The sequence below is a fragment of the Odontomachus brunneus genome, unplaced genomic scaffold (genome assembly GCF_010583005.1).
Source record: "Odontomachus brunneus isolate Ranch 3 - 2012 unplaced genomic scaffold, Obru_v1 Obru_scaffold_094, whole genome shotgun sequence".
In the NCBI taxonomy this organism is placed as follows: domain Eukaryota; kingdom Metazoa; phylum Arthropoda; class Insecta; order Hymenoptera; family Formicidae; genus Odontomachus; species Odontomachus brunneus.
Window position 1 is genome coordinate 450,957 of NW_022639544.1, and position 15,661 is coordinate 466,617.

General features: G+C 45.4%; 1 protein-coding gene across 7 annotated transcripts in view; it reads left to right on the plus strand.

Annotated features, from left to right (window-relative positions):
* The window catches only part of LOC116848388 (protein Fe65 homolog), a 238,874-nt gene that overhangs the window by 94,914 nt on the left and 128,299 nt on the right, over nt 1-15,661 (plus strand). The window contains exon 1 of one of the 7 annotated variants that reach the window (XM_032824428.1): nt 9,449-10,092. The exons of the other annotated variants lie outside the window; for them this stretch is intronic. Within the exon in view, the coding sequence (XP_032680319.1) occupies nt 10,071-10,092 (22 nt within the window). The 5' untranslated portion in view covers nt 9,449-10,070. Of the gene's footprint in view, nt 1-9,448; nt 10,093-15,661 lie in introns of those variants that run through there. 7 annotated transcript variants of the gene reach the window in all.

Below are 15,661 nucleotides of genomic sequence, written 5' to 3' on the forward strand. Positions count from 1 at the left end.
TTTTTTCAAATCAAAATAGTGCAAAAGCACATGTCGAAAAAACACTTTATCGCGTTCCATTTTTCACAAAGCAAAAGAAATTGTTGTTTAGGAAAATAATTGTGTATGCTGACTGAATGTTATCGAGAAATGTCGAAATTAATCACAAACTACCTGTTTCGTTAGTAATGACTACTAGAACTGTTTGCATTGCCATCTAACATTTGCGGGCGGAAACTAAGTTAAGGTCCTAATAGTTTTATATTCGATCGCAACACATATGCATGTCAATAGCGGCTTTCAATGCCGAGAACTTGAAGCGTTGCAACTTCATTCGGTAAAAAGTACGCAAATCAATTTGCAACGGACCATACGTGTACATATTTTACTTCACCGTGAACACATTACTTAAATAACGTTAATTACTTCATACCTTCTGTCGCCTTTATTACTGATTACGTAAATCGCTTGTCCCTTTTTGCACTTATACGCAAGTATGTCCAGCGAAATAATGCATTTAGCCTCCACGGATTGCTCTTTTCCTCTCCCTTCCGTCCAACTCACCCTTCGTGTGCTTCTCCCGTGCGCTCGTTCGCTTCAAATCACATTTGCAAGAGAAGGCCGGTAGGCAGAAAATAAAAGCGACGAGAGAGGGGCGAGGAATACCGGAACGTGTCGCTAACGTAATAACATTTCAATTCGAGGACGGAAATTGCCGCAGGGCACGGCAGGCCGTCCCTCGCACTCAGAGGGTTGACCACCCTTCTCACCCTCTGCACCCTGCCTCCAATGTTCACACTTATTTTCTCTCTCAGAGAATATACCGTCTTATTAAACAATATGGTAAAGGAAATTTATACAAATGGACATTATTTTAAAAGTGTGATCCGTCAGGAACACAAGTTACTTCGCGACGCGGTCCAATAAATGTCTCGCGCGCGTTAAAGTTCAGAACTGTCGATTCCGCAATTAATTCGCAAGCAAACGAAATATTTCGCCGACGCGTGTTCGAGACACCGACGCGTCTCGAGAAAACCGTCAGTCCTGAAAGCGCACTGCCCTGCTCTAAATGCGCTCGCCTCACTCTCTCTTCTCTCTCACCCCCGGGCCGCTCACTCACCCCGTTAATCAGCGCCGCGCGAAGCCGGGATGAACGGAAGTGTGCGCGATAGCGAGCGAGCGGCGAGAAGGAGGAGGGCTGTTCGGGATCGAACCGAGGGCTGCATTCGAGAGTCGGCAGATTTTTTCCATTTATTTAACGAACCTCTCCGTCGCGTTCGCGAACTCGGAAGGGTGCCGCCGCGGCGCGGATTACGAGGATGTGGCACTTTTCAGCGATAGGGAAAAAAGTGTGTCGCATTAATTAAAAGCGACGCCGCCGTTGCCGCCGAACGCAATTACGAGCGCTGCGCTGCGCCGCACGGTTTATACCGGAACCAGTTCTCTCCCCCCCGTCTCCGTCCCCTCCAGCTTCCTGTGGCAGCAACCTGTTCTTTTTTCTCCCGCGTTCCCCCTCACCACCCCCGGTGCGTCCTGTCGCTTTTCCGCTCTTTCTTTCTTTCTATCCGCGCGGCGTAGCGTTGTGCGCCGCCAAGACCGGGCTCCTCGGTAATTACTCGAGGCAGATGACGTCAAAATTTTAATGAAATCAACTCGGCGCAAAGGCCACAACTATTGAGCGCATTTCAAATGCAACTCTCTTCGACTCTGCCGAGTCGCATTGCGCGCGTTCGCTGGTCATTGAGAAGTGCGAAAGCTCCGCGGTGATCATCCTTTCGTGTACGTCACGTTTTACAACTTGAAAAGATAATTCACCGCATGGCGGGATTAATTTTGCAAAATTTGTTTGCCCACTCCGTGCAGCGCGATGTTATTCCGCGAGATCTCATGACGTCCCAGCAATATGGATACGAGAGCGTTTTCAAGAAGGAGGAGGCGGTAAAACGGAGATGTTCGCAATTTGGTGTCGTCGACCACGTGAAAGCACAGCCACCTCTGGCTGCGCACCGTGTCGTTTTTCCTTCTGCTTTTTTCCACGCCGACAACCGGGAAAAATTCCGGGTCGCGATTTTTCTGCCCAAATATATAAACTACGTGCGAAGAGAAGAGAAGTGCCGTGAAACGAGTGTGCCGTTCTCGTTTACTCTATTAAGACCTGGCTCCACATTCGCACACCACTCACGTTTTATTTCCTTTTAGGTAACCCAGATAGTCATTCGCACATAAGAAAAACGCGGGATTTATTTATTTTTTCGCCGAACGCGCGGTTTATTCGTGATGTTAACTTTATGGTTTTTCTTTCTTTCCTTTTCGTGCTCCTTTTTCTCTTTTACATTTTCCTCTTTTTCATTTTGCACGCGTTGCGCGGGGAAAGGATTTCTCAGCGACGATTTCACAGGAATGCGTTTGTTTTCTGCGCCAAGCATATGCCTTTTTCTCGCTTCCTTTAACGCGCATACAATTATAATTATGTTTGTTGCGCAAAATTGGAAAGGACAACAGATACTGGAGGCATGTTCATTAAACTAATATCTCTCTGTTTACGTCAGAGTAGCGTTCTTCTATTTCTCTTTTACACCCCTTTGCGTCGTATCTCCCTCCTTTTCTCGTCGCATGTACATTTTTACGTCCAACTTTAAACTCGTTTGGCCTATGAACATACAGAGGATTGTATATATGCTTAGCTATTCCCTAGTCCTATGTGTGTGTGTCCTAGTCGAGAGTTGAAAATTTATATTGAAAATTTTCGACCTACGCATTTGTTTTTAGATAGTCAAGGGTCAAGGTGACTGTTCGAAGAAATTGCAACGATGTTAAACAGCTGTAACACTTTGACAGTTTTGTTTGCATTTATAACGCGATTATTCATAACTACGTTTACAAGGTAACTTTAATCCGGTTTAGTAACAACCGTAGTTAGTGAGTTCTTGCATCCGACTGGTATATCCTAAAAGTATATTCCAATTAAATACAAGAATTCACTAACTATGGTTGTCACTAAACGGGATTAACGTTACCTTTTCTTCGGATAATCAACAGTTACGAATAATTCTTGACTATCTAGAAACGAGTGCGTTAGGTCGAAAATTTTTAATAACTTAGGACTCATAGCTAGAGACTGGCTAGATACAATCCTCTGTACAAGGCTTTCGCGCGGAAATGTTGCACAATCCCGCCGTAATGACGTAAATCGTGTTATTACAATTATTAATTGCGTCACGTGCAATGGGCTCGACAATCGGCTCGCCGACAAGTTCACGAGCGCGAACAACGAACTTTTTCATCGCGCTGTCACGCGCACACGCGTGTAGCTCATCGCGACAATGCACGGCCGATGATTTGTGTGGGTCATTAGGCACCGGTTTTCATCGGCGTGGCGCGGACAATAATATGCGGAATAATGCACGATATAATGCCCGCACTGCATTACGATGCGCACCTTCTCCCCACCCCGCGGCCGACAATTCATGTATTGCGTTTAATATGTGCACTACAGCCGCGAGCAGACACCGCATGCTGGCGATCGTCGCGACAGTTTTATCGGTCTATTATAAATCGCCTGATTCCACCTTCGAATTCATTACGCGATCGACGAAGGTGATTTCGTCAGACTTGCACGAAATTAAGGCTCTTTTACAGTTCAGTAGAGAACAATCCTCCAACCTGTCATTTTCGATTCCTCATTTGCGAAGTTTCATTCGGAGGATCTCTTTCTCTTTTTGCACGTCGCTTTATTTCGAGAGCGTATTTCAGTATGTACGCTCGTATCACTGGTCTTTATATGTCGAACCTTTTCTCTCATTTGTAATGAAAAAGCAATTCTTTACTTGGCGCCCACTCTTAAAACCTTTCTCCCACCGACCGGTCTTTATTCGTTTCGCCGCTTGCGTGTCACGAAATAATACAGTCTGTATCGCTTGCCAAAAAGTCAATGTGCATGCTCGTTGCAAGATGAATTGCAATGTTTCAAGTTGTTACAATTAAGATTCATTGTTGATATGCACGCACAGTGATCGGTTATGACAGGAGTACAAGTGGCGGTATAGGATGACAATAAATTTGGAAAGGAGAAATTATGATAAAGTATGAGTAATTATGATTAAGATAACCTTGTCAATTCAGACTTTTCTAAAGTGAGGTACTCGGATTTATATAATAAATTCAGGTTTAGATAAGAATTTTTCAGTTCAATCGCGATCGCGTACGGGCTGTTTGATCAGTATTAACACGTGCAGGTAGAACTTATCAAACTAAACACAAAACTCCTCTACCGTTTCGCGTACAACCACATAAAAGTTTGAATTAATAAGAAAATTAAAAAAGAATTAAAGAAGATTAGTGAATGTCACGCGCGATACGATAGATGAGCTGTGACGCCTGCTCTCGCGTATATGGATTAGGTTAAATTAAATGAAAAAGTCTCGTACACCATTGGGGAGCAAGCACGTGGATTTTTGTGTTGTTAACTAAAAAAGATTCGAGAATGGTCGCGCGCGATCATTGACCAGTCTTCCTTAATTAATAATTCAAAATCTTACATGGTTGTTTGCAGAGAGTTAATTGCAGAGAAATATTGTGTTCAGTATTTGATCAGCTTGTATATCATATAATTCAATGGAAATCTTGTATATCATGTAATTCAACGGAAAATATTGGATCTGACTCCGAATAAAAATCTGGGTATCTCGTGAGACAAGTATACAGGTTTCAAGTGACAATTATATTAATACAAGCCTCACCTGTGACAATTTGAAACGTTGTAATTTCATTCGATAAAAAGTGTGCGTACCGTTTTGCAGCCGAGCGTATCGCACGATCGAGTGCCGTACGATGACTTGATAAAAAATATCGCAATATTCAACGAGATAGAGAGTTCTTTCGTGTGAACTGCAATGACTTGCGATAAACTCGCCGACACGCACAACGGTGAATCCCTGGGTAGGACTCTCGGCATTACCCAACGCGGAGTCGTTACCAAACATCGAGTTTATCACTGATGAAGCACAATTACGTTTTCTTTTTTTCTTTTTTTATCGTCGCACTAGCCATCCCTCCCTCATTGCCCCCCTCGTTGTCTCCCTGTCGTAAATTTATATCCTATTCCCAGCGTGCGCCGGCTCGCCGGACGCTCGCTGGAAAAGCGCGGATATTCGCGCGATCCGAATTACCTGACAGTCGCGCGACACATTGATGTCGACGTCGAAAAAAGAACGATCAAAAAAAAGGAGAAAAAAACTAGAAACACCCTCGCGAGGGCGAATCGAGTTGCTGTTTTTTGGTGGCTCGCACTCCTGCGTTTCAATTATTGCATCCGACTTGATTTATATACGGTTTCGTTCACGTAGCTCGCGTTTGGGAATAAAGAGGGGGATTATTTTTCCCCGGTCAGCAAAAATTTTCAGGCGCGAGCAATTTTCGCGGCGTCAAGAGATCACAGAAACACTCTTACGACTAGCTTCCCTGGAAGATAGTCTACTTAGTCCTTAGAATGACATATTTGTGTAGTGGTGAGGGGAAGGGAGGGTGACTAGGGTGACTAGGGTGTCGGCGAAGTATATTGCGAGTGAAACGTGCCTCAATTTACTTTTTTCGTTATTTTGTACCATGATTATAATAAACTTTTGTGTTTGAAGTTCTCATTATCGCAAACGCTGTAATAACATTAGTATACAGCCAGTAGCATAACTTATTAAACGTAAAATAAAAATGCTCAGAATATCCTTTCTCGTGAAATCACAGCAAGTGAGTTGCTGTGTAACCTCACAATATGATGATAACAATGTGGTGGATTTATACCGAGGCGAACTTAATAATTTAATAAAAGCCAATGTGATGGATTTATATAAGTTTACAAAAAATTCAATGAATTTTTTATTAAATTGTTAAGTTCGCCTTTACGATCGGCGTTTGGCTCTTATTTGCCTTATTCTTTGTTTTGATTGTGCGCCTCAAGAGCCTTTACCTTCTTTAATTGCAATATAACGAACTACTGTAATCGGTTCCGCCATTTTGAGGGTCTTGCGAGATGAAGAATGGCTAGACTCTATTTACTAGGGGCACTACCTACCGACGATCGACCAGCTCAAAGACGAGGGAATCGCGCGCTTGTGCACGATGTCGATGCACTTCGAAATAACTCGCTGTAAATTGCAACCTGCTTCCTGGATTTCTACGGGCGTTCGTTTAGCAGGAGAGTTAAACGAGTTCCCCGAGAAAAGCGGCTCTTTTCTTCTTTTTTTGTTTAAGAAGCGTAACGATGCTGGATTGACACTCCAATGGGCGCTCAATTTTAGAATCTCTAAAGGTTGGAAAAGCTGCGCGACTTGTCACACAAAGCTGGGTTAGCTCTTCTGAAAACACGGTCGTGCTCATTACTAAAATATTAGTATCGTAAAAATGAAGCACGTCTCGCTCCAAAAAAGGAATCTTCTTCTCTCATATAATAGTTTACATATCGTTCGATTAATGTTGACAGTTTTAATTATTCGGTACACTAATCCCGACGCAACTCGTACGTGATAATTGCTTTCTAATCGTAAATGCAATTTACTCTCGGCTGCAGATGTCTGTTAATTATTAGTATATTTGCAACGTGCCGAATTTAATCCACACACGTACATACACACTAACTACCGGATTTACTGATTCCCTTTAGATGCCACGTTCAGCCGTGTCAAGCAGAGCGGATAAATTTTAGCTCTTCGGGTATTTATTCGCGCATTTTTAACTCGCAAGCTGGATATACCGGATATATTTTTCCAAAAAATTCCCAGACGAGTCACTTTATAATGACGACGAGCATTTCACAGGAGCGAGTCGATAACATGTGCGATGTGTGTCCCCGGCGCGTTGTACAAATTAACACGCGTTATTTCGTGTACAGTTGTCCGACAAAAGATAAATCATAGCCGTCTTTTTGGGGCCGAAGTTGCGGTGAAATGCGAATAAAAGACGAATGGAAAATTTTACGACGCACAAGATTTACGACCGACTTCTCCGCCATTTTCCTTTTTTTCCTTCCTCTCCCCTCTCTCCCCTCTCTTTCTCTATCGGTGCATAAAACTTTCCCAGTAAATCCACATCTGGCAGCGTCCGATCGCAGTAACGGCAAAGTCGCACAGTGCCTTTTTGCCGCCAAAGAGGATTTTTTTGTTTGTCGAAACGAATGTTCAATAATGTTAGATGTCTCGGCTCACCTTTTGAGTAAGCTCTCGTCGAAGACGGGAGAATTTCCTTAAACATGCTCAAGCAGCCATAGTGAGAAATAAGTGATCGATAGTGTCAGTCGCAGGTCGATAGACTCGTGAATGCTCCGATTCTAAGTCATCCACTTCGGACGCATTGCCATTCCCCTGATTCTCGCGTATCCTGTGCAAAAGACGCGGATACAAAGGTGACTCACCGACGGTGAGCAATCTCCGCACGGACATAACGAGCGCTCGTTAAACCTTTCGACTGACTCATGTATATCGCCTATAAACAGATAATAACGAACATTTCGCCGCGTGCGCGATTATCTTGACGCTGATTGCGGGGAATTAAGACGTAACGAGATCGCCGAGCGGAGCGCGCGATTCACGTGGTTGGCGTCGGTCACGCCAGCCACAGCGAACGTGAGCGCAAATTCGCCGATATTAAATCAATCGTAGAGAGTTAATAAAGCGCTTCGTAATCGGCCGCCCCGACGAGACTCTCCTCCGTGTCGGGAATCGTTTGTTTTCGCGAGAACCATATGTAACGTTGATTTAGCACGTTGGCGGCCTCCGTGCCGCTCCGGCCGCGCATCATCCGACTATGCGGCGCGGAATTTCATTTCGTCGACGACGAGCCCGTAATGCTTTCTCCGGGAGAAAAAAAGGCCCAGCCCGAGCGCGGAATACAAACAGGAAGGTTTTCGGCACTAACCCATTTTCCGGCCGGAAGAAAAATGGGCCTCGGTATGAGCCGCTCTCTCTTTCTCTCCCTCTTGGCGCGACGCAATTTATGGTCGCGCGATGCTGCTGCTTTTCCTAGTACAGATACGCTACGAAGTGTCCTGAGCCGCGGGAAAAATCTGCGACTAGCGGCCGAAAACTGCTTCCCCGGGACCAGTAAACGTGACGGGATTACAATGAATGCCGAATATAATGGCCGTGACAGCGCGTGTTAGTGTATAAAGCGTACAATAAACACCGAAACGTGGAGAGGAAGATCGAGTGCGGATTATTTGTGGAATCAAGTGAAAGAGAGGGGCGCGCGTTGGAGAGGCTACAACGAATTGTAAATTAAAACTCACATCGATCGCCAACAACATATTTATTTCAGCTTTTCGTCGTCATTTCCCCTCGGATTAAAATGTACAAACCAAAATACGAGACGATGTCGGAAAAAGATCGGAAATTTAGATACATATATATCAAAAATAAACGAGAAATGTCTGATCAACTTAGATCGAAAGACCCACGCAAACCTTCAATTGCAAACAAATTCGAAAATCTCTTCTATTTTCGAAAAGGTCAATTATTCGAATCCCGGATCGAGTATGCGCTTCGTGTCTATTTCTGTGAATACTACACGCGCTTAAAATCCAACGGGCCCTTTTTAAATTATCGACTCTAACGCGGAAAGATTCCCGGCTCGAGCACGTCAGGAGTTTCGTTTAAAGAACTACAGAGAAAGTATCTCGCGGAAAAGGCAATGCAGCAGCAGTGGAGGAATTCCGCGGTGTGCACCTTCCGCAAGGTGTTCCCCGAAGAAAAAGACGCGGACGGCGTAACACTGCCGGTGCCTTAATCCTTCCCTCAGGATGTGCAGTTCAAGGATCGGCAGTTGCCCGCCGTTGCATCACACATCGTCCGTAGATCGAACCGGCCGGCCATCCATCCCTACCACGTCCGAGCACATCTCTCCCCCCGGGATTCCGCAAATGCACCCTTACGCCCGCGACTTCTTTCCCGTGCCGTGCGAGAGCCCACGCGGATGACGTCAGTCGGCACACGATTGGCCGAGCCCGTGTTCACGTGACCACCCGCTTGGCCAGTGTCTGGAGGGTTGCCGAGGGACAGAAGGAGACGCGCGCGCGACAAGACGAGAAGGGTGGAAGCAAGGGTGCAATGGAGAGGAAGAGACAGAGGTAGTTGGAACGAGCGAGAAAGAAGGAAGAACGAGGCTGCTGAAGGGGGTGGAAGAGAGAAGCACCAAGAAATCGCGAGGGAGTTGAAAAAAGAGCGAGGGAGGAGGGAGTGCATGACGCAAGGGGTGCGAGGCAGAGAAAAACACACGATAGGTGGGAGAAAGATGGGAAACGCTGGATGCTGGCGGACTGAACGGGAGCGCCGGTGAGAGGGGAACGGAGGGCTCCCAGGGTGCGAAAGGGTGCGAAGGACGAGAGAGGGGTGAACGAGTGACGCGAGAGAGAGGGCGCTGGAGGGTGAAAGAGAGCTGTCTGGTAGGGGGATCGCGGCGCGCGAACGGAGAGGGGGTGATCGCGAGTCTCGCCAGTCACACTGCGACGACCGCGACGCCCCAACGTCTCGGGGTGCCATTTGTCCGCTCGTGACCTCGAAAAGCCTCGTCGTAATAATCATTCTCGACACGGCCGGCGTTTCCCGCGAACTCTCTCTCGAGCTCGATAACTCGTTGCGCGGCGCCCGATAAGATGAGTTAGAGGAGGGAGGGACTCTAAAAATCGCGTCTCCGTCGTTCGTAGCGACTGCCGACCGAGTGTCGTCCGTCGTGTCGACGAGGAGGTGAAGGAGAAAGAAGAAGCGTAACATATCGGTGGCAGCGTGTACACACCGAGAGAAATCGGCGTTTCCGCGTTCGCGGATGGTAATGCGCCCTCGTCCTCGCGCGAGCTGAACCGACAAGAGCCTCCCCCCTCTCGCCCCCTCGGCTTTCCGCGGCGACTCGCGAACGATTCTCCACCCGCCTCGCAGCCCACCGCGCTCGGTCGCGGAAGAATGAGCTAACCGCGCGCGCGGGGGTGGCTCAGGTGCGCGAGGTCTCTTTCGTTTCCGGGCTCGCGACTATAGAGAGCGGGACGTAGCCGGTGCGCGCGCGATACGAGTGCCGTCGAGGACACTTTTATAGTTGTGTAGAACGCGGCCACGATGGTGCTCCACGGAGTGAATCGTAAGTTATGCTGTCCCCCCGTCGTCTCTCCTGCACGAGCACGTTCCGCGACTTTATTAGAACGGCCGATGCGTCAGTCGTATCGAGGATCGAAGGTGTTATTTATATCGTCCGCGACGCCACGTTACCACCAACGGCCCTTCATTATCCTCGATACGCTCGTGTCTCCGAGCTGTTCGACGGGATAAACGCGCGGTCCTCCGTCACGATTGATCGCAATTGCCGCAATTCAACCGGTTGAGCAGCGCGTACAGCTCGTACATTTTGCGTCGGCCATAAGTGGCCGAGCGTGCTCCGGAACCCACCTTTCTTTCCATTCTCCGGTGTACGTGTAGATTTTAACTAGCAAAGCAGTAGTGGAGCCTCTCTCGCGCAACTATCCGTCCCCTAAGTGTTCACCATGGCTGCATTCGGGGAGACGCTATTTAGCGTTATGAGCATCCTTTGTCCTTGTTCAACTTTCAGGAACAAACAAGGACAGAGCACATTCACAGCGGTAAATAGCGTCTCCCCGAACGCAGCCCATATGTCTTCGTCACGTAGCGCGCCAAATAGGCAGCCGGTCTTTCGATGAAAATCGCGCTCATTATTCGAGGACGGCCGACGTGCCGTCCGACAATAGTTGGAAAATGCTCATCACTTTCGCAGCTTTTCTCTTCATTCATATTCATTATACACGCGTGTATCCGTGTTACAGCGATACCTTGATTTTCATAAGCGCAATTAATCTCCCCGGTAATTTGATTGAGCGGTCAATTATGTCGCTGTACATTTCTGCCTTTTGCAACGGCACGAAAGGTCACGCTGTCAGTTCCACTGTTCGCGCGGTGCGCGCACACACACATACACACACAGCACGGCGTGCGTGCGCGCATAGTGTGTGTGTGTGTGTGTGTGTGCATGTTCGATCGCGGCTGCAGACGCGCGCGCACTGACGAAATCGCAAACGAAAAACTTTTGTCGCGTGACCGGCGATAGTGGAAAGCACGGCTCATTGCATGCGTTCGATCACGCGAGATTAGAGCGACGTGACGGAACCGACGGTTTGGTCAGATACGCCTGACGAATAGCGAGAAGGTGCAATTGCAGCCTGAGCTTCATTCCGCGTCGTGACGCTTCGATTTCCGCCGAAACTCCGCCTGTTCCGCGCTCCTACATCGGCGAATCGCAGAAAGCACGCGAGTCAGCTTCAAGAAAATGAGAAACAATGCGATTTAACGAACGAGAAATTTCTTATCACGACCTCCTTTTCTCAAATTCGGGCTTACTCGCGACCAACTGTTATCCTTGACGTCTTTTTCGAGGCTCAAATCGCGAGCTGGGGATCGTAAGTGTGAGAGAGCGCACGTAACCATACATCTTCTCCCGTGTTGCATCGCATGAGTAACTACGATCGATGATGACTAAGAGCCGGCGGAGGAAGTCGGGCATAATTGCTTTCTGGCTAATTGCAATTAGGAACTAGCCGGAAGACGGCGTCGTTGCCGGGACTTTCCGCGTTGACCGTCGAGAGGTGACGTTCGAGAGAGAAAGAGGAAGAGAGAGAGAAAGAGAGAGAGAGAGAGAGAGAAAGTGAGAGAGAAAAAGAGAGAGAGAGAGATTTCGGGGGAATAATAATATACCGCAGAGCGACGAGAGTGTGGCACGTAAAACCGTGGGAAGGTTTTTACGTAACCGCGCGCGCGCGTGCACGATTAAAGAAAATTAGCGTGACGTGATGGAAACGACGGGTCAAGTACGCCGCACGAATGACGAGCCAGGCTGAAATCACAGGCAATCCGGTCGATAAGTATCGCCGGCGCGACAACAGTCGAAGGCCCATAAAAAATTTACGACGTCCTGGCGGCGGAGATTACATCGACGGAACTGCTGTCATGTCTAATTCCGAAGTCCGTACTCCCGTAAATTCACCCGTTGTCTCGAGAACGACGAGACTTGCTTGTCATTTGATCCGTCAACGATAAGAGTCATTTGTCGCGACCATAAAGACTTTATTGCGGAAAATGGAAAGAGAAAATATTTTTGCACGTCTTTTTTTTTTATATTTATACGTTATTATTTTCTCTTATATCTTGTACTCTCATATCTCTTGATGGAAGGGGATGCCGTACTTGGAAACATTACCGATGGAATACTGGCTATTTTTCGCAAAGTTCTGCACGTCGTATCGATTGCACAGAATGATAAATGCTTTTGCACGATAGAGGTAAAGATAAATAGGGACAATCAATATATAATAAAAACCAAAAAATTTCAAAATTCACAATCTCAGCTTGTCAGTTAACATAATATTTGCCCGATACATAAAAGTTCTGTAGCTTTCTGAATATATACTTGCTATGCTCATAAAAAAATTAAAAAAAACATTGTTATATCTTTACGTCTGAATTTAGAAGCCGAAAAATATACGGAAAGTTTGTAGAGAGATTTTATAAGACAAAAGATTGCAAGATTTTTGTGATGAAAACATATAAAACTCTCGTGTATGTGCAGATTAAGTTAAGCTGAATAAAAACCTCCTCCATTTTGCAAACAACCACGCAAAATTCTGAACTATTAATTAAAAAAGATTAATAAACGATTGCGCGCTATGCAGTAAATAAACTGTGATAGCGATGTCTGCTGTCGTGTATTTATAGATTAGATTAAATTGAACAAAAATGTTCTTTACCATTTTGTAAATAACCACGTAGATTTTTTAATTATTAATTAAAGAAGATTAACAAATCACCGCGCGCGAACTGTCTCCGAATCTTCCTTAATTAATCCTTCCCCTCTTGCTTTTATATTCTATTATTTTTTTAACCTAATTTATATATTAAGAAAAAACATCTGAAGATTTATTTGTAGGATAAAAGTTCATTTTTTTCATAAGATAATATTTATTTCGCAGAAATAAACTTTATTTCGCAGAAAAAAAAGCTTTATATCCCGCAAATAAATTTTCAAGTATTTCTTCTCAGTGTAAGCACGCAATGACAGGAGTCATCATCGCAGCTCGTTTATTGCATAGCACATAGTTATTCACAAATTTTCTCTAATTAATGACTTAAAATTTCATATGGTTATTTGCGAAATGTTGGGGAAATTTTTTGTTTAGTTTGATGTAATCTACACGTATACGAGAGATTTGCATGTATCGTCAAACATTCTGTGTATGCGTATTTGAGTTTTCAGTTAGATATAGTAAAAAACTGAGCTGCACGAATTTACAAAAGATCTACACGGAGAGAGAACATTATAATTTCTTTTCATACAAATTCTTTTCAACTTTACTATTTTCTCAGCAGTGCAGGAATGAACTACCAGGCAGTCCATCTTGTCAAGAAACACAATAAATTGTGCTGGAAATTTAGCAAATTTCGCTAGAAATATAACAAATTTTTTAATAGTACATTTAATTTCCTAAAATATGAGTAGCACACATACAGATGGAAAGATAATCAACTATGACAGAATGTCGATCTATTCCTCGGTTACAAGGTTCTATAATAATTTTCATAAATAAAATAAATTTCTCTCCGCGTACATTTTACAAAGATAGGAAAAGAACGGCGTGATTAGCGTATCAACGTTGATCTAATATGACGTCTCAACGGTCGGCTTCTACGTTATCGACATTTTCGGGATCCATCGTCCACTTTGGCATCCCCTTAAACGTTATTGCTCCTTTTATCTGTGGAGAGTCGCGAAATGTACCCCGAAGCACAGCCAGTGTACAGGTGTCTGATGAGCGCGTTCTGTCACCGACTCAATTACGCGAAATCAGTGCAACGTGACGGAATAGACGAGCGGTGACGCCAGTCGAATAATAAAAAGGGCGAGTCGCAGGTCGCCGGGTTTGCGCGCTCGATGTGTGTCGCGTGTGCTCGGTGTGCGCGATCCGGTCGAGAATCGATTAAACCTCTCTACGACCGGGGCGACGCGACCTCCGTGTAACATCGCGAACACGTCCATGGGTCGCACAAACAAGCGTGCTCGCTTGCCCAGCTAATGATAATAAATATCGCCACATTGTCGCGTGCGTCATTTCAAAGAGACCGACTCGGTGATCGAATGTATAATGTGACGTCACCCCGCCGATGTGCGACGCACCAAATGGCGACTCGCACGTCGGCATAAACGATCGCGCGAGCCCGCCCGAGACAGTAATCCGCAGCGTTTCCCATCGTTTTTCACCGGTGGCGTGGCGCGGGACCGCCCAAATAATTCTCGACCTCTTGCCGTTAAATGCACAACAATGCGTTCCTTCCGCCGTAATCCTTCCGCGCGGCCATACGTGCCGCCACCACCACAGCGGCGGCGGCGGCGGGTCCATTAAAAAACGATAACCATTAAAAATCTCCGAGGAAACGCGCGGGGATTCACCCTCGTAGCCGCTACTCCTTTCTCCCGGAATGGCGATTGTCGGTCTTCCGGCGCGCGGATACCCGAGAAGAGAGAGAGAGAGAGAGGGAGAAGAGAGGTGGGAAAGAAATAAAGACGAATAGCAGAAAAAGAGAGAAAGAGGAGACAGCCTGGCTTTTTCCAGCTCGGCGCGGAAAAGGCGAGGGTTGGCCACAGGGGTGGCGAACGTTGGATCGCACTTTATGGTCCGCAATTATCGGCGGGGTTGGACCAAGGGTGTCTGGGAAAGCGAATTTTCTCGCGGCCCCGAGTGCTCCCATCGGCTCGTAAAACTCGCGTATATCGCGCCGGTGCAGCGACGGCGCGCCTCTCGGTGCATTAGCTAATTGTTGCGCCGATATCGGTTGCCGATTTGTCCAATTTACTCGTCACTTCCAACGATACGTCATCGGGCCGCGGGTCGTTTGTTCGCCTCGTTCACGGCACGATCGTGCATCAGGAGTCACCCAAATTGCGCACCGTGAAAGAGACGCAAAAGTGCAGTGACGTTCGCGTTGACGGTGCAATTAAATTAAATCGAATCAATTAAAACTAGTGATGACGAAGTGGTTAACTATTTTTTTTCTTCGTTTGTGTCTGTACTACATATATCGTAGAAAATAGTAATAGTTTTTTAAATAATTCCAACAACACACGTGACATTTGAAAGTTATGCGGCCAACGTGTCGAATGTTTCTTGAACAGAGTTATTCAGTGTGATAGAACATCTGGGGCTTAAAAATTCACTTTGTCACATTTTTATGTTCACTTAAAATAATTGCAAAACGTAAAGCAAAAATATCAATGTTCAGAATTTAGCACACTTAAATTCTAGATATTCTTTTTATTTTAATTCTTAAATATAAATATATTTTAACTTTCAACATAAAAAAATATATTTATAAAATATATAAATAAAAAATTAAAAAAAATATATATATATAAAATAAGAAATTTGTTTGTCTGTAAGCTCTTTGATTGATCTGGATCAAATTTTGCACAATTACTCTTCAGAACCTGCGAAAAATATAAGCCACCACGAAACTTGAACAACCTCTTTCCTTGATCTTATCCTCTTGATACTATGTGATAATTAGGGAAACGCCGGTAATTTCAGATAGCTGAATATACATGTACATATACTATATATATATATATATATATATATATATATATATATATA